The sequence below is a fragment of the Drosophila kikkawai genome, chromosome 3L (genome assembly GCF_030179895.1).
Source record: "Drosophila kikkawai strain 14028-0561.14 chromosome 3L, DkikHiC1v2, whole genome shotgun sequence".
In the NCBI taxonomy this organism is placed as follows: Eukaryota; Metazoa; Arthropoda; class Insecta; order Diptera; family Drosophilidae; genus Drosophila; species Drosophila kikkawai.
The window spans coordinates 3,405,981-3,426,736 of NC_091730.1; the positions used below are offsets into that span (position 1 = coordinate 3,405,981).

Here is a 20,756-nt window from a genome sequence, read left to right on the forward strand (position 1 = left end):
GTGCCTAACACTCAAAAGTGTCTCGTATACATATATCTGCCATATAAATCATTCAAACATAACAACAAGCCACAATAATCTCGGGATCCCACTCAAGTTTCAGGCTTCTGTACGACTTGGCCAACTAATTGTGTTTGACAAAACGATATTAACTCATTCCGCTATTGGCAATTTGTCATATATTCAATTATTGTCACACTCTTAATTCTGTGTCACGTCGCGGCTTTAGCTTCGCCTTCGTCAGCTCATTATTATTAACGTTATTATTCTGGGCCTCACTATATTATTATCTGGGAGTGGAGCTTTGGGATTCCGATGCCGACCTCTGAGCATAATCCCTTGGCCCGATCGTTCAACCAGGGAGGATAGCAGTTCGTCTGATAAGAATTAAATAGTTTGTTTCGCCATTGTTTGGGGACAATCAATCGGGGTTTGTTGAACCGGGATTGGAAGCGGAACCCACTGGGAGTCGGATCATCGGGGGATGGAGTGGAGTGAAGCCCAAACAAGGTGAGAGCGTGCGCAAACATTGCATTTACAAACTTAATTAGAAGTAAGCAGGTGCGGGTGGGGGTGGAGAAAGGTGCCGGTTGCCATTAGACACTTGGGCAAACAGGCAGTCATATGCTCTGTGGAGAGACCACTTGCTGATCACTGATCACTGATCGCAGCTCCGCGGTATGCTAATGCAAATGACAGAAAAAATGTAATGCCTTCATAAATGTTACGATTATTTATTCTGATTCGGTGCATTTTCCAATACGAGATGGAGATACCGGTTTGCAAACAGACGCAACTGCGAAGCTTCCGATTTATGCACAGCAAAAAAAAAGATGATTAACTGTAGCAACGAAAATAGCTACGAAAATAACTATAAAATATTTAAGTGTATATTATAAATTAAATTGAAATATTATTAAATTAGATAAATGTGGAAAATTAAATAGTTAAATAATCTCTTTCTCTTCCAAATTGTTGTATTTTTTATGTAAATATTGATAACAACCGATTTTTTAAGTTTTTAAATTAAAAGATCATTTAACTACAACTAACTATTACAAATTTAAAGCTAATTATTTTGTTAAAGGTTAAATAAATTGATGGAAAACCTTGACACTTTCATCAATTTTAACATGAAAAAGGTGTGTCCATGTTTTCGATCTTGTCATATGAAAAAATCGATTTTAAATCGATAAACATCAATAATTGCATTATATTGCATTTAAAAATATTTTAGCTTAATTAATTTAATATTTGTTTATATATTTATTTAACATTTTCCTATTAAAGATGAGTTTATTACTAAAAATCTAACTAAATTTAAAGCTGGTAGAAATGTTTCTATGTTTTTGATCCCATAAATATCCAAGCTGTATCAGACTTCAATTTCTTTCAGTGACAAAAACGCACGCGGCTGATCTTGTATCTAGTATATGGTCTATAGAACGCTTATAAGTGAGGCGATCCCCAATCGACCCTGCGCTATTGCCTTCCAGCTCTTGACCAGCCGCCAGCAATTGCTACTACTGTTCCCGCCGTCAAGTGGGAGTGCGCGCGGAGTGGAGTTTGGCTTGGGGCCGGAGAGCTGTTACCAAAATATTACCTAGCCTTATCAGTAGCCGAAAACGACAGTTAAAAAATAAACCAAAAAATAAAGCGAAATAAACAACGCTGAGATCGGAGACAGAGCCGAGGGCTAGATCGTCGTAGATTCACCCACGAATCAGTGCTGTTCGGCAACGGAGCGGACTGGGACTCGCATCTTGCGGGTATTTCTGGGGGGCGCAAACCCGGCGCGATCTCAAACCGCCGACGACCAGAGAACGGAGCAACAGGCAGGCAGGCAACTCAACCAATCGCTCGTCCTCCACAAAAGCAGCTAGGAAAATTCGTACAACTACAAAATCGAATAAAAATCAACGGTCGAGCTGGATTTGCATTAATTGCCAAGTGAATGTGTGAAGTGAATGTGAGTGTTGCTAGCTAGTGCGAGGAGATCGTGTGAAACATGAGCATATAATTTGACAAGTCAACGGAATTGAATCATTTAGCCAGCGACCACCACAGAAATCAGTTGTTAAAGTAACACTTTAAATATTAAATATAAAAAATCAAATAAAATAATATAAAATATGGATCATCAAAGCCTGAGACAAATTCTTTGGATTATGCTGATCTTCAGTTGCAGCCTACAAGCCTCTTTTGGGTAAGTTTGAAGCAGAATTTCAAAAGGGAAATCCCAGCAGCCACGAAAACTTCAGATAACTCATTCAAATTGATGTGTCTCTTTCTCTGATAAAAAAAAAGTGTCTCTTTTTGCCAGAAATCTATCTATATTTAGCTTAAAGGTTTTTGTTTTTATGATTTGGCAGCAAGAGCAGCAAATAACTTTCCAAAAAACAAAAAAAAACGATCTAAAAAGATATAGTAGAAACGCAGAGAACACATTCGAGTATTTCCAAAGATGCCTTGATAAAGACACTTGAATACTGTCTGATAATGAAAATGAAATCTTACGATGTTCAAGAGAAAATGTTTACATGAAGAGTACTTATTGAGATAAGGGAAAAACGGGTTACGCATGTTGTAACTTTGTTTATAAACACTTCCTGTCCCTGGGAAAATTTCTACTACAACTTGTAGAAAATAATTCTTTGCCAATGAAATTCCCCCAAAGCCCCTGATAAATCTCAAACGATTTTTGCGGAAATAAATCCTCCGGCTACCTGAGATTAGGAATTTTAATTAAGAATTTTCCCCAAAGGCGCAGCGAAAATTATTTACTGTCGGCATTTGGGTCTTTGAAGTGCGCCAAAAGGTCGAAGCCTACTTCTTATCGAATAGGTTCAAGATCGTGGCGCTATATCAATAGGTTTATAATTAGTTTCCTGTTGCCGGAGAGCAGGTCAACTCTGGAATTGCGCAAGCAAAGCAAATAATAATAAACAAATAAGCTGAAAATAACAAAGTTAAAATGCAAAAGTTAAATATAAATAATAAGCAAGCGCCATAAGCAAAGAGACATACTATTTTCCCATTATTTATATTTTATTTTGCCATTTATTTTGTTGTTTGGCGATTTAAGGTAGCTGCAAATTAGCTTGCACAGCTGCTCAGGTGTTCACTTACCTGGAGAAAAAAAATTTCCTATGGTTAAAATTCCTGGAGGTAATTTTAATGGGTTCTTAAAATAACACCTTAAACGGTTTTATTTTCAAGGAATTACGGGATATTATTACGCTATATTGCACAATTTAAAACTGATTATGGCATACGAATTTAAGTAAAAAATTAAAGAAAATTTTGATATGGAAGATTGATATATAAAGCGATATTTTCGATATATCCTTTACGATATTTTCGAGTAATATAATAACAATTCTTTCAGTGCCACCAACACCACTGAAGAGAACGAGGACTGTCCTTCCTTGTCCAATGCAGAGAACCTCCAGCAAACGCAGCTCATTCAACGCTTAACCCATGTCTGCCGCTACGATCGCCTTGAAAGGCCCATAGGTAACAATACCTCTCTCTCTATATATACCAAATAAATATCCTAAACCCTTTTCTCTTTCCTCAGAATACGACCCTGTCACAGCAGCTCGCTTACCCACTGTGGTAAAGACCAGGATCTACGTTTACTTCCTGCAGAATCTCAACTCTGATCTGCTGCAGTTTAAGATGCATGCTCTTCTACAGCTGAGTTTCCAGGACAAGCGTCTGGCCTACAAGCTCATCCAGGCCCAGAGAACCGATCCCATTCTGGGCCAGAAACATCTCAGCGAGCGGCTGTGGCTGCCACACATTTTCTTTGCCAACGAACGCGACTCCAGCATTCTGGGTACCGATGAGAAGGATGTCCTTACCTCACTGGCCCCCGACGGCAATGTGATCATCTCCACCAGGATGGAGGCCACTCTATACTGCTGGATGGACTTTAAAAAGTTTCCCTTTGATCAGCAGTTTTGCTACACGGTCCTGGAGAGCTGTAAGTCTGCAAAGTGGATACCTGTTTAGGATGGGAATTAATATTTATTTAATGCTTTTAGGGATGTACAACACCTCCGATTTGGTGCTGGAGTGGGAGAAAAGTAACCCCATCTCCTTTGACCCAGAAATGCGACTCACCGAGTACAACATGGCTCAATACTGGCACAACGAAACCTTGGTCATGGCGGATGACAGGAATCTGCGGCATGGAGCTTTTGGTATAAGATTCAAACACTTTTCGAAGGTTATTTTTTATAACCCTTTGATATTTTCTTAGTGGGCAACTACAGTTCCTTGAGCTTCACGGTGAATCTGAAGCGTGAGATTGGCTTTTATTTGCTGGACTATTATCTGCCCTCCATGATGATTGTGGCCATATCTTGGGTGTCCTTCTGGCTGCAGGCTGATGCCTCTCCTCCACGCATAATGCTGGGTAAGCTTGAGGGAGTTTCTCTAATATTTAATATTAATTTAATTAATTTATATTTTCTTTTTAGGAACCAGCACCATGTTGTCGTTCATCACTCTCTCCTCAACGCAGAGCAAAACCCTGCCCAAGGTGAGCTACATCAAGGTCTCGGAGATCTGGTTCTTGGGCTGCACCTTCTTCATCTTCGGCAGCATGGTGGAGTTTGCCTTTGTGAACACAATTTGGCGTCGCAAGGAGAACATTGAGCTGAAGAAGGTCAACAGCAAGTACATCATCAAGTCAACGCTCACCCCAAGACCGGCACGAAGACAAATTGGTGGAAGTCTAAGCAACGATTCCCGGGCCAGATCCTGCTCCAGCCTGGACAACATAGTTTCCAGCACGGAGAGTGTGCGGAATGGCAATGGCACTGTGAATCAGGGTTTCAACAATTACCTCACAGTGCATGTAAGTCTTAAAATAAACTTTTTAAGATGTAATAATAATATCTTATCCCTTCCTTAGCCCAATTTACCCATCATCAAAACCGAGTGCGCCGACACAGTGTCCATTTGCAGTGAGCGGACGACGGGCAACGATCATATTGTGGACATGGACAAGGATAAAAAGGACACGCCGCCCACTTTCACCACCATGACGCCGCAGGAGATTGCCATGTGGATTGATCGACGTTCTAGATTCCTATTTCCCGCCATGTTTCTGGCCTTTAACGCCTTGTATTGGACCTTTGTCTACGTATTGTAAACCGAAAACAACGTTTTGTTGTTGCCATTATTGTGAAATCTTGTCCATTTGTGTAGTCCTTTTATACGCAAATATTTATTCAATTTTAAGATGCATCATCTCATAACTGTACAAAATGTTAATCATTAAAAAAATAATAAAAAAACAAAAAATAAAAGATAGGAGTTTAGAAATTTTAAAGTTTATAGTTTGATCTAAGAGCGAGGAAATTTTTAAGCTTAGATTGTAAAACATCCTAAATTTTTATTCTTATTAATTAGATGGAAAAACTATTATTTTCAAAATGTAAAGGAGCAAGCTGTGATATTGCTTTTACATTTTAAAATCAAAAGTGACTGTTTTTAAGAGCATTTCTGAAAGTTTATTACTCAAAGAACTTTCCAAAATTTGTGGAGATTTTTAAAAGCATCAAAATATTTTTTTCTGAGTAATGTAAGTTCAATATATGTGTTGTTGAAATATTTTGAATTACTATTTGCTATTATTTTATATATTTACAATATTTTGCTAGTAATAATTGTATAAGAATTATAATTTTTAACGGAAGAACCAGGTTCTAGTCCATGATAAAGTTTCTCTCCGTGGTTTGAGTCCGCAATAAGTCTACACGCGTAAAATTTTATTTTGACATTTAACGTTCACAGCCAAACACGGGGATAATAGACCAAATAAATGTTTAACAAAATCAAGAATTTTACTTAAAAATTTTAAGTTTTTAAACAATTTTTTTAAGACAAAACAGATAGTTTAAATTGTATTCCACTTTCAAATTTGCCAAAGCCTAAAGTAGCCTGGTAACACCCTATCCTAACCACATACGGTCACACCGGTCAAGTCGACGACAAAAATTTTTGCTGCACAAAAAAAAGTCGAATTCCAAGGTAAAATTTGGCATCATAATTCCCCGCAATGACAGGTGCTGGGCTCTAAAAATATGCACAATTATGGGCTGCCAAAAGTGCAGCGATCGGACCCGGCGACAGACGTTCTTGGCCGCCACCAAACGCGGAGCAAAGCGAAAATTACATAACCCAGCGCAGGCAGATCAGTGCAGTGCCCATCATAATGTTTATAATAACGATCTGCGTGTTCATCCAGATCCTGGTCCACTTCCTCTGCAGCTGCTAATCCCCGTACCCCTTGTTCCCTTGCAGCTTGAACCATGCGTCTGTCCTCGATTCTGAATGGAGCCCACTTCGGCAATCTGGCCAAGGTGCACGGCATCGTTACCTACAAGCTGTCGCCCTTCGAGCAGCGTGCCTTTGCCGGAGCCATCAGCAACGGTGTGCCCAACATGATCCGTCGCTTCCGCTCCAATGTCTTTATTGTGGCACCTCGTAAGTAAACCCTGGAATCTCTATTATGATATGGTTATAATCTGGTTCCCCCTTGTAGCCTTCATCCTGGGATACCTGATCTACGATCTGACCGAGCGCAAGCACCATGCCCTGGCGCGCAAGAACCCCGCTGACTTTGAGAACGACGAATAATCGAAACCCAAATAGCAAATAGTTATGTTAAAATAATTAATAAAACTAGACCCACAGTTCAAGCGAGTTGTGTGTTTCGGTTGCAATGCAGCGGAATTTTATGGTATTGTGATTGTGTGGAATATAATTAACAAAAACTACTCGAGAATGTGATATTTTACATAAATTTATTAATTTTTAATTTGTTATTCTAGGCAAACAGCTGTTTAAGCTGCGTTGCCAACTATTCAGAAATTTTAACACTTTTATAACTGTTTTTATTTATTGTTGTAAAGATAAAGCAAGTCAAGAGCTATATCTAACCTCTAGGCCACTATTTAATATCGTTTCAATATCATATAATGCTGAAAAACCTAAAAATAAGAGCAAAATTTAACCTCCACCAGGCTAAGTGTGACCAGCCTTTTTTGCCTTGAAATACCACCCTTTCTTTCGCAACATTACAGCATAAAAAGTGTATCCAACCCACAGTCCCACTTATTTCACAGCTGTTTGCAAACAAAACAAAATTCTTACACAAAAGCGTTTATAAATTCAACAATTTTCAACATTTCATGGACTGCTGCGGCAACGAAGTGCGCAGCGAGAGTATCTACAACATGCTGCAGGCCCTGGTCGACTCGAAGGTGATCAACGTGCAGCTCCTTTCCATTGCCGTGGGCATTTTCTTTGTTGTCCTGCTGTTGAAAAACAATTTTCGCAGCTTTTCTGGCACGTAAACACGCTTGGATTTGACTCTATTTAATTTATGTAATAATGTAATGTACACCGTTTAACTAAGGACTAATAATAATAATAATAACTTCAAAAGAAATCCAGCTCTGTTTCAGTTTTGGAAGAAGTTTGGATGTTTCACACCCCCGCAGTGACGTCACGTAATATTTTTGGGTACTTACTTGGTTCAGGGTCGTTCATTGGTGCTGGCAGCGTGTTAATTATGCGTAGTTCCAAGCCCGAAAACGCCTTAGAAACGTTTGTGTGAAGGTCAACGGAACTGGTTAGCCATGGAACCTGCTAAAAATCGATCCCAGAAATGGTTAATTTCATCATTAGAGGAGAGTGATTCACTTGGAACCCCCTACATGTTCTCCAGATAAGATTGACACTGCACAGATACTTGAAAATACTTGAAATAAGTAATAGAGCTGAACTTTTGGCCCAATTGTTCTCCCGATATAGCCAATCAATCTCAATTTGCCATCCACAAACGATTCCAATTGACCGCTGGGCGCTGTCTGCACGCACTTCCTGGTTGCAGCATTAGAATTCAATAGACAATAGTCCCGTCCCTTTGCATTTGACTCATTTGGTATATATTTATGCAATACGTACGGTACGTGCTCTTGGGGAGAAATATTGCATTAGAACGGGCGTTCGTTTAGAACGTGACTGGCTTACAGGGCTAGACACTTGTAGAAGACCTAAAGTGTTCACTTTGAGTGGACAAAAGATAGCCCTTTCAATGCTTTGTCATAGGTAAGTTGTAGCTGAAATGGATGAATCATTTAAATTGTTGAAATGATCAAAGATCTATGAACTTTCTGTATGAACTTGATAACAAAATATGCCTATTTAAGCTTAAAACCTATATTTCCAAACCCTTTCAATATAATTTGTATATTTTTGATAGATTATTTTAAAATTAAACCAAATCCCTGACTCAAAAATGTATTTCCAAGTAATAAACTCTCCCAGTAACTCCCAAATAAGCAACCAAAATAAACCCCAACCATTATACAATTCCCAATTCTCAGCGCCAGAACATTAACCCCAAGGTAAACTCTTTACTGCTGAATGGGTAGCCAGTCCCCCAAAACTTTGCTTGTCAATGAACTTGTAAAGCAAGGGATTCCAAGAACTCCCCCGACCATGGAAATGCTGACAGAAGTTCCGCTATCCATTGACTGACAATCGTTTTACATAAGAAACTTGAGGTTTAGTTTACTTTTTTTACAATAAATTTATAAAATGCTCATTACAATTTATGATCACTAATCAATTATACAATTCACACTATATTAATCAATTTGGAAGGTAGATCTGAAGAGATGTAAAAGTTGTATCTTTAAGATTCCTTATCAAAAGCAATTTGTTATCTTTAAGCATCATCAAATTTCATTCTCAGCGCCGTTGCCAAGCTGGCAAAGTAGGATCCTGGCTTTGATTTGGGAGGATCACAAACTGGGGAAGGAGACTTCACTTCACTTTTGACATCCTCACTGTTTAGCTCGCTGCCGTAGGTCAACTTAGGCTCCTTTCCGTCACCCCCATCTCCACCAGCCTGTCGCTCCACCTGCTTCTCCAGATCCGCAATAACCTTCATAAAGTCCGCATGCTGGGCCTCATAGTGGGCTATGATCTTGTCCCTTCGCTCTAGCTTGGCACTGAGGCAGGTCACGCGTTTGTTTAGCTGATCCACCTCACCAGCCTGCTCCTTGATGTTGCGCATCTCGTGGCGCACCTTCTTCAGCTTCTCCTCCAACTGATCGGCGCTCTGGTGGACATTGGTCATTCGCTGCTGGTACTTGGTGCGTGTGCGATTTATCTGCTCTTCAAGGAATTTGATGTAATGCTCCTGCTTGGTCACATGCTCATCTAGCTTCTGTATATGCTGGTTCAGCTTGTTGTGCTCCGTTCCGCCACTTTCGCGCATCTTGCGCTTGAGCCGCAGTGTCTCCACTTCGGTCTGTAGCTCATGGATTTCCTGCTCAAGACGTGCCTGTAGCACTGCCTGATCCATTTGCTCTTGGCGGCGTTGCTTCTGCTTGGAGCGCAGCGCAACCACTTCGTGGCGCAGGGTGGATACCTCGTTCTCCAGGCGGGCCTTCGTCCGATCGTGGTAGGGCATTTTACGGAGAGCTTTTCTTTATTTCAACAGATCTTTTGGAATTTTGTAAAACAAGAAAACTTGGCTCGGATTTAGGCAACAATTTTAAAAGACAGGCTAAGGATCTAGGTGTATTACCTAATGATTTATGTGGGAACGCTTTAAGGGAGATGTTTTTGAAGGGGTTTCCAGGGGGAACTACGATCACAATTCCAAGATTTATTTGGAAATAAATAATTTCCACTTACTCCTCCACAACTCACCAGAAAAACTAGACAAAGGATAAAGATCTGCTGGTAGGTCTTTATCCTTTTCCTAGTCTCTCTGTTAAGTTTCCTTTTCCTAGTTTTTCTGATAGGTTTTGGAGGTAAGCAACAATGGTCTGCGTCCACATTTCTGTAGCTTCTCCACGGCACTGAAGATCTCCTTGTAGTGATTGCCCATCTTCATGGCCTTGCTCTTGTTGACATTGCCTTGGAGCTTCTCCAGCTGCTGCTCCAGCATCTTGGCATTGTTCTTGATGGCGGACACCTGGCGCTCGTAGTGGAGTTTGAGGCTGTGCAGCTCCTGCTGCTGTTTCTCGATGCGATGAGCCTGCTGCAGGATTATGTCGGCCAGGTTCTGCATATCGGATTTGATCCTTTTCCTTGGTGTATTCTGTGGCACTGTCTCTGGGTTGTGGTGTGCCCGGTATTTCACTGTGGTGGTGCTGGTCGGTTGGCTGGAGTAGTCCGAGGTTGCAGGAGGTGCCTGTTGATGCTGGAAGGTGTGCATGTGACACTGCCTGTGATGCATGTCGATGACTCCACGCATTTGCCGCAACTCAGTCTGCAACCGAGACAGTCCTTCGGTGGACACCCTAATGCGCTTCATCATTTTAAAAGGAGAATTTTGCAGTATTTACTTTTGGTTTCAGTCGAATTAGTTTAATTTTAGCTTTCAAACGATGTAAATTACCAGGGGAAAGTGTTTTAAGAAGTTTGTATAATTCTGGAATTATATTTTTGAATTGAGGTATTATTTAAATTTTTTTTTTAAGTAAAATTTAAATAACCCAGGTTTTATAAGAATATTTTTTAAAGTCCTTTTCTTTTATCTCATTTTGTGTGACTTAAAAACAACAACAAAAAATTTCAAGTGTTCTGAAAATTATTTAAAAGTGAAAAATAACCACCAGGAAGTTTATATAATTCTAAAATATAAATTTTGAACTGAAGTATTTTTAAAATATTTTTTAATATCAAATTTAACTAACCAAGGCTTTATAAAAATATTTTTTCAACAGCTTTTTCTTTTATTTTATAATGTATGACTTAAAAAAATCTCTAAAAATTGTTTCAAGTGTTTTAAAAATCCTTTTGAAAGTGAAAAAACAAACCACTTTTACCTTTTTATAAAAACGGATGCCCTTCTACTAATTTCAGTAATTTGGGAAACTAATAAAAGCGGCCAAGTTTATCCAAAAAATTAAAATTACTGCAATTTGAACGGTCTTAAATTCTGATGCCCAGCTTGGATTGTGTGTGTGTTCTTTTTTTGGTTGTATTTTGTGGACTTAAAAGTGCCACGCCCACTTTTCTTTTTTGGTTGAAGCATAATTTGTATTTTTGGATCGGCGATGCCGCACACTTGATAAGGGTTATCGATATGCCGATGGATATTCCTTGGGTATTATGCGAGGAAGAGGTTGGTCATTATTTGCTTCCTTGACTCTTTTCGCAAGATTGTAATTCATTTGGCGGTGATTTGAGATATGCGAGCTTTGGCTTATGCCAAAATTTAGGAATCCCATAAATATCAGATTCAGGAAGTGGTTTCTGAACGGTTTTCAGGGTGCGGTAGATAAATTACTTTATTATATCCTGAATAATAATAAACTATTTCCCTGTTTCCCTTTATTTGGAGTCCTTCAGCACAATGTCAAGGTCTCTAAGTCTTTGTTTGTCCATGGCGAAACGTATATATATTTCTCTTAATATGACAATGTTGTTCTCACTTATGCAATTTCCATAAATTCAAGGTCATCCGTACAATAAAAGTCCAGACAGCAGATTCAGATACTCACAAACACACACACACAGAAACAGATGTCTGGCCACTTTTTTTCGGCAGCCAAAAGATTGAGATTGAAAGCTAGAGCGAAAAAGTATACGACGAGAAAGAGATAGATGGTGCAAAAAAATAAACGAAGCATATTTTTGTTAGAGATGAGCAAAAAGGTAGAAACTTAGACAAAAATATAAAAAATATTTAATTTTTTTGTCATTTTAAAAATATATATTTTTTTATTGAAATATAATTTATTATAAATATTACTGAAAAAGTGGCTGCAAATCAAATTTATTCAAAAACTATAAATATAAATTCTCAATAAAGAAAGCTAAAAAGTCCTTTACATTTTTTAAAAATATTTTTTAAATTAATTTCAAATTGACAAGCGTAAAATCTATATTTTAAATCACATTAATATACTTATTTACAACAACAAAAAAATACATTTTCATTAATTATTTTTAATAATACATACATATAATACTTTAAATATAAATAAAAAAAATAGTTATATAATTTTTTATATAATTACATAAATTATTTTAAATATTATATAATTTTCTAAGCACCTCTAATGACTCTACATAAACAAAGAACACGGCTTAGAAGCCCCTCAACCCCCTTTTGCACAGGCGAAAAATTATATCAAAAGGCGAAATCAAAACAAAGGCTGAAATTCGGCAGACTAACCCAAACAACATAAAAAAAGGGCAAAACTTGACTAACGTCTAACCCAAAAAGCAAATAACAAAAAAAGGGATCCACAAAGGGACCACAAAAGAAAAGGCAGACAGAGAGCAGACAGGCGAAGCCCTGATGAAATTCAAAAAGGTCCTTAAAAGGTTAGAATTTAAATAGGCGAAACCTGAGACCTTCGAAGGATGTGGCAAGAACACCGAAAAGAGATGCTGTCAAGTGCCAAAAAAAAAGAAGAAAAAACCAAAGAGCAAACCTCTAAATTTGGAACTGTCTGAATGTTCTATCAATTTCGGTTTAATTGCATTTAATTTGAATTGCAGACATCAAAATCAGGTTTTTATTTTGTTTTGCAGTTTGATTTAATTTATTTGCTAGACGGGAGGCCAGGAGAAGCCACAGATATTGCGCAACAGAAAAATTGTCACCCTTGAGAAAAGGAAATTAAATGCACTCAAGTGAGTTTGTTCTTGGAAAAAGAATATTGCAAAATTGTAAATAAAATTTTAGAGAATCTTTTTTAACATATTTTCATAGTAATTTTGAAAGCATTATCTTCTTGTTTTACAGCTTAAACTCTTAAAAAATATATATTAAAATTCTTAATAAAATTTTAGACAATTTTTAAAACATGTTTTCTGGTAATTCGAATGTATTTTCCTCTAATTTTTCAACTAGAACTCTCAAACTCTTTATAAATTAAATTTAAAATGCAAAGAAACCTTTGCTGATTTTATTTTTTTGGCACAGTTTTTCTGCTCTCCCCCCCTCGATTAAGCACTTGCGCATAAATCTTCAGAATACAAAATCAACATAAAGCTAAAAGTACCAAGAATCAAAACATATGAAATATGCAACAGGGCGGGACAGACAGAACTGCGGTCAAAAAAAATTTGTTTTGCTAATTCTGTGTGGTTTTTGGCGACAAATTTCATTTAACAATCGAGCACAGACATCCGTTCTGCCCGAGACTAAGTGCAAATCTCTGAGATACGCCAAGATTTCATGAGATATTTTGAGTGCAGAATAATCGGGGAGGGGAAAAAAGAGGTTTCCAAAACCATAACTCAGCGAATTCAAAATTTAATTTCCGACAAGGGAACCCCCGACTCCTTAAAAGAAATATTATTTCCCCCACTCCGATGAGTCTTCGGAGTTATTAAAAAAAGAACAGAGAATTTCGGAACAAACACAAAGTTTATGTTGCGCAGGCGCAGCCCAGCAACGCCCTCAAATTGCAACTCGGATTCGGACATGGACATGGATATGGTAAGGAATCCCGGAGGAGCCCTCCAAAAAATGTTATTGACCCGTCGTCGTCGTCGTCGTTCCAGCGATCCGTTAGCAGTCAGTCGTCCTCCGCCCGAGTGCTACGCCCTGCCGCAGAAATTCTTATTAAGATCAATCAGCTAAATGTCGGTTTTATGCTTAATGCTCATGATTCACACGGGGCAGAGGAGGCCCAAGAATTGAAAATGCATATGGCATTACTTGGAAAGGATATGTAAGGGTTTCTTTGGGGTTTTGGAGTAGCTGAGAAAAGGGGATGCTCTTTTATTTTTATAGATTTATTTATTTTGTTTATATTTTTTTCTGTGATAGATCTATGTTTTTATTAATTAATAAATATTTATATCAAGACATTACCTTTAACTTTAATTTAAAGTATTTTTTTTTTCACATGTTGTAAGAGCCTTAAAAATATATTTTTAATTTTAATGTTGTAAGAGCCTTAAATATATATTTTTAATTTTAATTTTGTAAGAACCTTAAATACATATATTTTTATTGAAATATCTCCCCCATTTACACCATAAAGTCTCTTTATTAATCAATAAAATTAAATTGTAATGTAATAGAATTTTGTTTAAATTTATTTTTAAATTCTTCAAATATTTTTTTTACTTTTAAATTAATTTTTTAAGCAATTTTAAGGCCAAACTATCCCAAACTCTTCTTCAAAGTAAAGCTACCCTTTGCATTTCCTCCAAAGGGAAGACCAAACATCGTATATATATGAGAATATAAATATATATAATGTGCATTTTTGGCAGCCTTTACAAAGTTGTCGGCACGTTTTAATGCTGCGAATTTGAGCAGCTTTATTTTTCGCCTTCTTTTCTTATTTTTTGGTTACTTAATTAGTCATGGCAGGCACTCCACACACTCCACACACTCCACACACACTCCGACTTGATGGAGTGGTGGGAGGCTGCATTTAATGTCTCATATGAGGAATGCAAACCGTATTCAAGCGGGAATCCATTCAGCAACCATATAACACTCAGTTACAATGGCATTTCTTATCACACTTGACACACATTAGAGGCAAACTCTGAATGGTTCAAGCTTCCTGCCTGGGGAAATGATTACAAGACCCAGAAAAGACACAGACTTCTGTCAGTGAAGTCTTTAATATTTTAGTTTAAAGGGGAAATTATAAATAATTTAGAGGCTTAAATATGGAAATTAGTACAGTTTAATAAAGCCAATCAATTACTTTTGTGTTCGAAAAATTTTTAAAAATATTTTAAGATTGTAATTAACAACCTTTGTGTTCTAAAAAATTGTAAGACATTTTTTAAATTATTTTAAGAAGGTTTTAGCTTAATTTTGTTATTTAGGAATCAAAATTTCTTATCTTAAAGTAAGTAATACTATATTTTTTACATTTCTTAGCTAATTTGTTAAAAGAAATTTCCCAATATTAATTTTAAAAATATTCTCCATATAGAAGCCCCACTGTATATACCGTAAAAACATTGTATGCACCACATATTAAAATGTACATATGTTTATTTGATCAGACAACGGTTAAGCGATAAGCCCAGCGATGTTGTCAATACAACAAACAATAACGAATATACATTTTTTTTAGGAATTTCTTCGACTTTGTCATTATTTACTTGGCATTTGTTTACATCAGCTGGTTTTTTTTCTTCACTTCTTGCCACTTCCAGCACTTCCTCGCCCCCGCCCTCCTTTTGCAGCGCGGGTTCATCTTTGGGTTATCAGCATCCGAGTGCAACTAGAATTGGTTACAAAAAAAACACGAAAAGGCTGCGAAAAGGGAAAACAACATTCATCAACAGCAACAGCAAAAGTTCAATGCACATTTCGAGGTGAATTCGATTTTGAGCTCTCCATTTGCAGCGATGTCTGCAATTAATTACACAAATCGAAGGAGCGTGTTTAACTCGTTTTCGCGTCTAACATGTCACGTAATTAGCCGTCTCTAGTTGCCGCGAATTGCAATTGCGAATGGAATTGAATCGATATTGGCGACGATTGGAGCTTGCCCCAAGAATATCCAATAGATACGAGTTTGAATGCTCCAATTTGATTGATTACACTGGTGGGAAAAATATTTTAAAAAATATTAGATTGGTTTTCTATACTATTTATGAAGTTTTAATAAAAATAAGTTACATTAGAAGATGTTTTTTAAAATTAAATAAATTTAAAGGATCCCATAAATTTATTCTTTATTGAGGCATTTTATTTATATCACAAATGTATCTTGAGCATCAGCCAAAGAATTTTAAGCATTTAAGACTTCTTTTTCAATACAATAAACTCTCTTTTACATATTTTAAATATTACATGAGTAATATATGCTCTATAATATTTCTAAAAAAATTATATATACAATATAATTTATATTACATAATACATTTGTTAATCTAGCTTGGTTTTCATGTTAACCAGTGTTATTACAAGCACTTCCATACTATATATGCGTGAATGTATCTAAGTATCTGACAGTTAGACTGCCAGACGACCTTGCGCCCAATATGTAATTGATATGTACATTGCACATATGAATATAGATAGATACGCCTTCTATGTAGATGACCAGAAAGTTAGCCAAATTGCATAAATTATTTTATGATTTTTTAAAGTGCAAAAAATAATAAAAACCTAGTTGAAAGTTGAACAATTAAACTATTAAAATTTAATTAGAGTTATTTAGCATAAAGAACACAAAAATTTGTAAATAAAATTTATTTATATTATTGAAATCAAGAAACTACATTTAATAAATACTTATTGTTTTATTATTGTCAAGGTGGCATAAGTATCTTATGGGTAGGCTATAGTATCTACATCTATAGTCTACAGTCTAAATTGTTTTATTATGTTATCTTCTTGTATATATTTAAGTCATGAAAGTATCCTTTACAAATGTAACAAGCCTGCGAGGAGCAACAGCTGTCGAATGACACGAAAAATCAATCAATCAAATCACAAACAGGCCAAGCCCCGTCTCCTTATCAGTTTTCTCTTTGCAGAGACGTATGTACATATATTAAAGGAATTCGAATGGTTGAAATATTTAAATACAAAATATAATATATATTTTATTAAAAAATATTTAAAATTATTATTGAAAAAAAAAAATAAAATTATTATTAAAATTATTATTGAAAATATAATTTAGTTACTAAAATTAAATAAATCAAATATAAAATGTAATTCCTTGATAAAATCCTTGCCTCGCCTTGGTTAACAGCGAACTTACAGAACCAAACGTATCTACAGCCATGTAACAGAGCCCTAACATAGCGGGCGGCTTAGCAGAGCCCCAACAGCCCCCAAACAGCGGCGCAGCCAGCTGCGAAGCCAACGGCGACTGCGGCAGCGGCAGAGGCCCGTTGGGGCGATGGAAAAAGTTTCGGCTGTTTTCAGTCCGTTTTTCGAACTGTGGCGATGGGCAGCGGAACTCTAGCGTCTGTAACTGTGTGTGTGTGAGTGCGGTGTGGTGCGTGAGTGTGCGGCATTGTGTGTGGGGGGGCGAGAGCGAGGGAGAGAGCGATAGCTAGGTGGCAACGGCGGGTAATATGTACTTTCTGTGTTTTTATTTATATGGGGACGAACAGCAACGCGTGTGTATAAGAAATAATGTGGGTCGCGCATATTGAGCGTATGCAAATACCAAAAATCGGGACGATAAATGCCAAAAATCTACTACACTTTTGCTGCTGCTACCAACAAAAATATTATAACCAAAACACACAGAGAGCACCAGAGAGGGAGTTAAATAGCAAGAGAGAGAGCAGCGCGAGAGCTTGAGTTGGAGATAACAGAGCCAAAGAGCGACCACCCCCGCAGAAGAGAGCAGGGAAAGAGAGTCATTCTATTCTAATTGCAGCCTAACATTGCGTGAGCGTCGACGCCGGCAGAGCGCTGTTATCTGTCCGGGGCGATCGTGTGTATCTTCGAGATACAGTGCGCGCCTGTATTCGTATCTGTATCTGCATCTGCCGCTGCCTCGGCCTCTGTTTGTCTGTCTCAGTGTGCGCCCAGTCTGTATCTTCTTGTCGTCTGCGTCTCTCGTCGTATAAATTGAGCCGCACTTTGCTTATTCTCGAGTTTTTGCCGCTCGCACCTCGTTGTCTGTGCACGCGTCGTGCTCGAAAAGCCGTGTTTTTTTCGGGTTTCTCGGTTCCGTATTGAATCGGTTGCGTTTGCCGTTTCCCAAAAACAAAAACCTCCTACTCCCACACACACCCGTATCTAAGGGATACATGTGTCCGAAAAACAGAAAACTCGAAAATAAATGTTTTAAATTGAAAAGAAAACAAAATTTAACCAAAAGAAAAGTGTAAAATAAATTAAAAAATATATATCTCGTCATAAACATTAAAAAAAACCCATTCTAATTAAAGTTATAAAAAGTTCATGTGCTTATAAAACAAATTAATGTTAACAAAAAATAAAAATAAACCCAAAACAGCTTTGTTAAAATATAAACTCTTTAAAATTCCATTAAATTACAAAGACAAAGCTAGCTTTATGAGAAAAACTTCCTAAATATTACTAAAAATTCAAGAAAATTATAAAATATGTGTGCCTAATACCATTTAAATATTACAAAATATAACCCAAAAATCGTTAAAATACAAAATCCCTTGATCTTACAAAGGCCAATCCCATTTTCAGTGAGTGCTCGAATAATTTCATGTTCATAAATAATAAAAAACGCAGCCACAATAAATACAATTTTCAATTGGCTGTGTGCGTGTTTTTCCAACGCACAAAACACATACAAATATAGCATTTAATTTTTGTGTCCATTATGTGTGCAATTAAATGAAAATAAAAAATATAACAACAACAACAACAAATTGGGTGTGTGAAAAAGCAAAAGCAACAACGAAATTAGACGCGTAAACTGCGTAGCAAATGCTGAATGAATAAATACAACAAAAAAATACAGAAAAGCCGCAAGCACAGCCAGAGCAGAAAGCGATAAGCGTAAGTACAGCTTTAATAAATAAATTAATTGTACAAATTATCCAGAAACAAACTAGAACTCGGAACTTGAAGGGAAGTTCTTCAAGTGGAAAGTTTTCGCAGATAAATTATACTCAAATGTTAAAGGGTTAATTATTCATTGAAGAAAAAATACAGACAGACTGAGAACGAAATTTATTCCAGGAATTTAATTTAAAATTTCATCAGTTTGTTAAATTTTCCTTTGAAATCAGCCACCAAAATCCCATTAATAAATTCTGCAAACGGAATTGCACTCAACGTTATAAAAAAAATACAGAAAAAACCCAAGGAATAACCTGGTTCTGTTTGCTTTAATTTAATTGGGCTAAAGAAATTTCCCTTTTCAATGCGAGGCCACAAAAGAAATGAAGAAAAAGAAATGTTCTCTGATTGATGGACAAAAAACAAAAGCAGAAAACCCGAAAAAATGTATTTCGAAATGCCATAGAAATGCCAAGAAGAAGCAGACAATGTCTAAGCATTTATCTTTCCTTTCCGTTCTTGTTTTTGTTTTTTTTTTTTTCGGAGGCGCCAGAGAAAGTGAAACATGTAATTTTTTGTTGTTTCTGTTTTTTGGGACGGCCTACAAAAATGATACGCTGCATTGAGTGAAATCGTAATGGGTTAAGAAATCTTTCTTAAAAGGTTAAAAGGGGGCAGAGCAATCAGAAAGCGCACAATACACAATACGCACTGGGGAGATAATGATAAGACGAGACGAGGCAAAAGGCAGCCAAAGAACACAGTGGTGTAGTTACAGGGGGGTTCAAGAAACCCCAGAAATGTAATAAAATATATAGTAAATTCAAAGATAATTAACTTAAAAATTTAATTAAATTATTAATTACCACAAAAATCCAAAACCCTTTTATAATTTCGGCTGCTTACACCTCTGATAAATATATATATACTACCTCTCTCTCGTCCCTCTCTTTCCCTGGGTAATTACATGCCGTAAAACCAAAATAAATACGCACAGATAAAGATGCACAGAGATGCAGAGAAGATACAGATACCAGCAGAGTTGGGGGCTTCTCTTGGTCTTTAATTTTTTTGTCCTCGCAAAACGAAAGCCCCCAAAAAAAATCAGCGCAAGGCATTAAAACCAATCGAACAAAAGCCGATAAACGTTGTTTAATCAAATGTAAATGTTTATACCCCGAGTTTCACTTTTGTACCTCAATTACAAGAGTGTTTGTTCTGGCCAGAAAGCAGAAACAAAAAATATACAATATTTTCCAGCTGACCCACATGGGGTTCGTTATCGTTGTCCATTTATATATATATATTTTTTATTTGACTGATCGTAAATATTTACCCAAGTATTTATATATTGGAATGTTAAAGGAGAAACAGATGAAATGATGTTAAAAACAGCAGGAAACAAATCGGAAAGTGACAGAGAAATTACCGAAAGTGTTTTTAATGTGGGGTATATATTGTTGTTTTACAAATTTTTATATTAAATGAATTTTTTAATGAATTTTAAAGTATTACAAAAAATATTTTTGTGTGATTTTTAAGGGGTAACTTGTTAAATTTGTCTCTCCAAAAATAATGAAGTTATTATTAATTTTGTTCATGTTCAAAAAAAAAATCTAGCAAGTACATTTTTTAAATTATTCATTAGGTTTATGTGTTGACAAATTATTATTTTAAAATGAAGAGTTTCTAAAGCAAATTTTAAGCTTTAAATAAATAAAATAAAATTTAATATATAAAGAACACAAAATAAGGAATTAAAATACACAAGTTCAAATGTTTTATTCAAGCATATATATTATTTATTAAAAATATAATTATATTCAAATTAATTTTAAATAAAATAAACCTTAGTTTATTATTTTTTAAATATAAATAAATTAAAAACAACATAAGCTTGTAATTTAATTCACAGTTCAAGTTCAACCAACACAAATTCCTAATAAACAAATACAGAACTTTGCAATTAAATGATAAATAAGGTGTTTCTTTTATAACCCTAAAGTTTCCATGCTTTATTTTTGTGTTGGTATTCTGGACTCTGCCAATTCCCATCTTTCTTCGAAGTTAGCTTTCAACTTTGGCGGCGATCAATAAATGATCAATGGCCCAAAGCATTTCGATTTCAGGCAAACTCATTTAATTTGTTTTCTGATTCCGCCAAGTCCAAGTCCCCAGTCCAAGCAAGAAGGCAATAACAAAATAAAGCAAAGCCCAAAAAACTATACAAAAATTCACCTGTAATAACGTCGCAGAAAAAATGAAG

The 20,756-nt window shown here is 36.3% G+C and overlaps 6 protein-coding genes across 7 annotated transcripts in view; 4 read left to right on the plus strand and 2 right to left on the minus strand.

The window, feature by feature from the left end:
• The first annotated feature begins 280 nt into the window (after positions 1-280).
• SecCl (Secretory chloride channel) lies at positions 281-5,344 on the plus strand. The gene is made up of 8 exons (XM_017162803.3): positions 281-510; positions 1,397-2,206; positions 3,389-3,516; positions 3,581-3,988; positions 4,050-4,208; positions 4,268-4,423; positions 4,488-4,867; positions 4,925-5,344. The coding sequence occupies exons 2-8, from the start codon at positions 2,133-2,135 to the stop codon at positions 5,162-5,164; spliced, it is 1,545 nt and encodes a 514-aa protein (XP_017018292.1). The 5' UTR covers positions 281-510; positions 1,397-2,132; the 3' UTR covers positions 5,165-5,344.
• Positions 5,345-5,451: 107 nt separating this feature from the next.
• On the plus strand, positions 5,452-6,716 carry UQCR-Q (Ubiquinol-cytochrome c reductase ubiquinone-binding protein). 2 transcript variants are annotated; one of them, XM_070284859.1, is made up of 3 exons: positions 5,452-5,596; positions 6,319-6,501; positions 6,560-6,716. In XM_070284859.1, the coding sequence occupies exons 2-3, from the start codon at positions 6,327-6,329 to the stop codon at positions 6,652-6,654; spliced, it is 270 nt and encodes an 89-aa protein (XP_070140960.1). In that variant the 5' UTR covers positions 5,452-5,596; positions 6,319-6,326; the 3' UTR covers positions 6,655-6,716. The 2 variants fall into 2 exon arrangements, with proteins under 2 accessions (XP_070140960.1, XP_017018298.1); XM_017162809.3 differs by lacking the exon at positions 5,452-5,596 and adding an exon at positions 5,918-6,045.
• Positions 6,717-7,118: 402 nt separating this feature from the next.
• On the plus strand, positions 7,119-7,468 carry LOC108071882 (uncharacterized). Its single transcript, XM_017162810.3, has one exon. The coding sequence runs from the start codon at positions 7,209-7,211 to the stop codon at positions 7,371-7,373; it is 165 nt and encodes a 54-aa protein (XP_017018299.1). The 5' UTR covers positions 7,119-7,208; the 3' UTR covers positions 7,374-7,468.
• A 1,100-nt stretch (positions 7,469-8,568) lies between these two features.
• On the minus strand, positions 8,569-9,677 carry LOC108071889 (uncharacterized). Its single transcript, XM_017162817.3, has one exon. The coding sequence runs from the start codon at positions 9,500-9,502 to the stop codon at positions 8,753-8,755; it is 750 nt and encodes a 249-aa protein (XP_017018306.1). The 5' UTR covers positions 9,503-9,677; the 3' UTR covers positions 8,569-8,752.
• Positions 9,606-10,447, minus strand: LOC108071890 (uncharacterized). Its single transcript, XM_017162818.3, has one exon. It carries the CDS (start codon positions 10,355-10,357, stop codon positions 9,824-9,826), a length of 534 nt encoding a protein of 177 aa, XP_017018307.1. The 5' UTR covers positions 10,358-10,447; the 3' UTR covers positions 9,606-9,823.
• A 6,486-nt stretch (positions 10,448-16,933) lies between these two features.
• The window catches only part of Oatp74D (Organic anion transporting polypeptide 74D), a 28,823-nt gene continuing 25,000 nt past the window's right edge, over positions 16,934-20,756 (plus strand). Inside the window, exons 1-2 of the mRNA XM_017162909.3 lie at positions 16,934-16,959; positions 18,173-18,487. The gene's annotated coding sequence lies outside the window, so the exon portion shown is untranslated. The remainder of the gene's footprint in view (positions 16,960-18,172; positions 18,488-20,756) is intronic.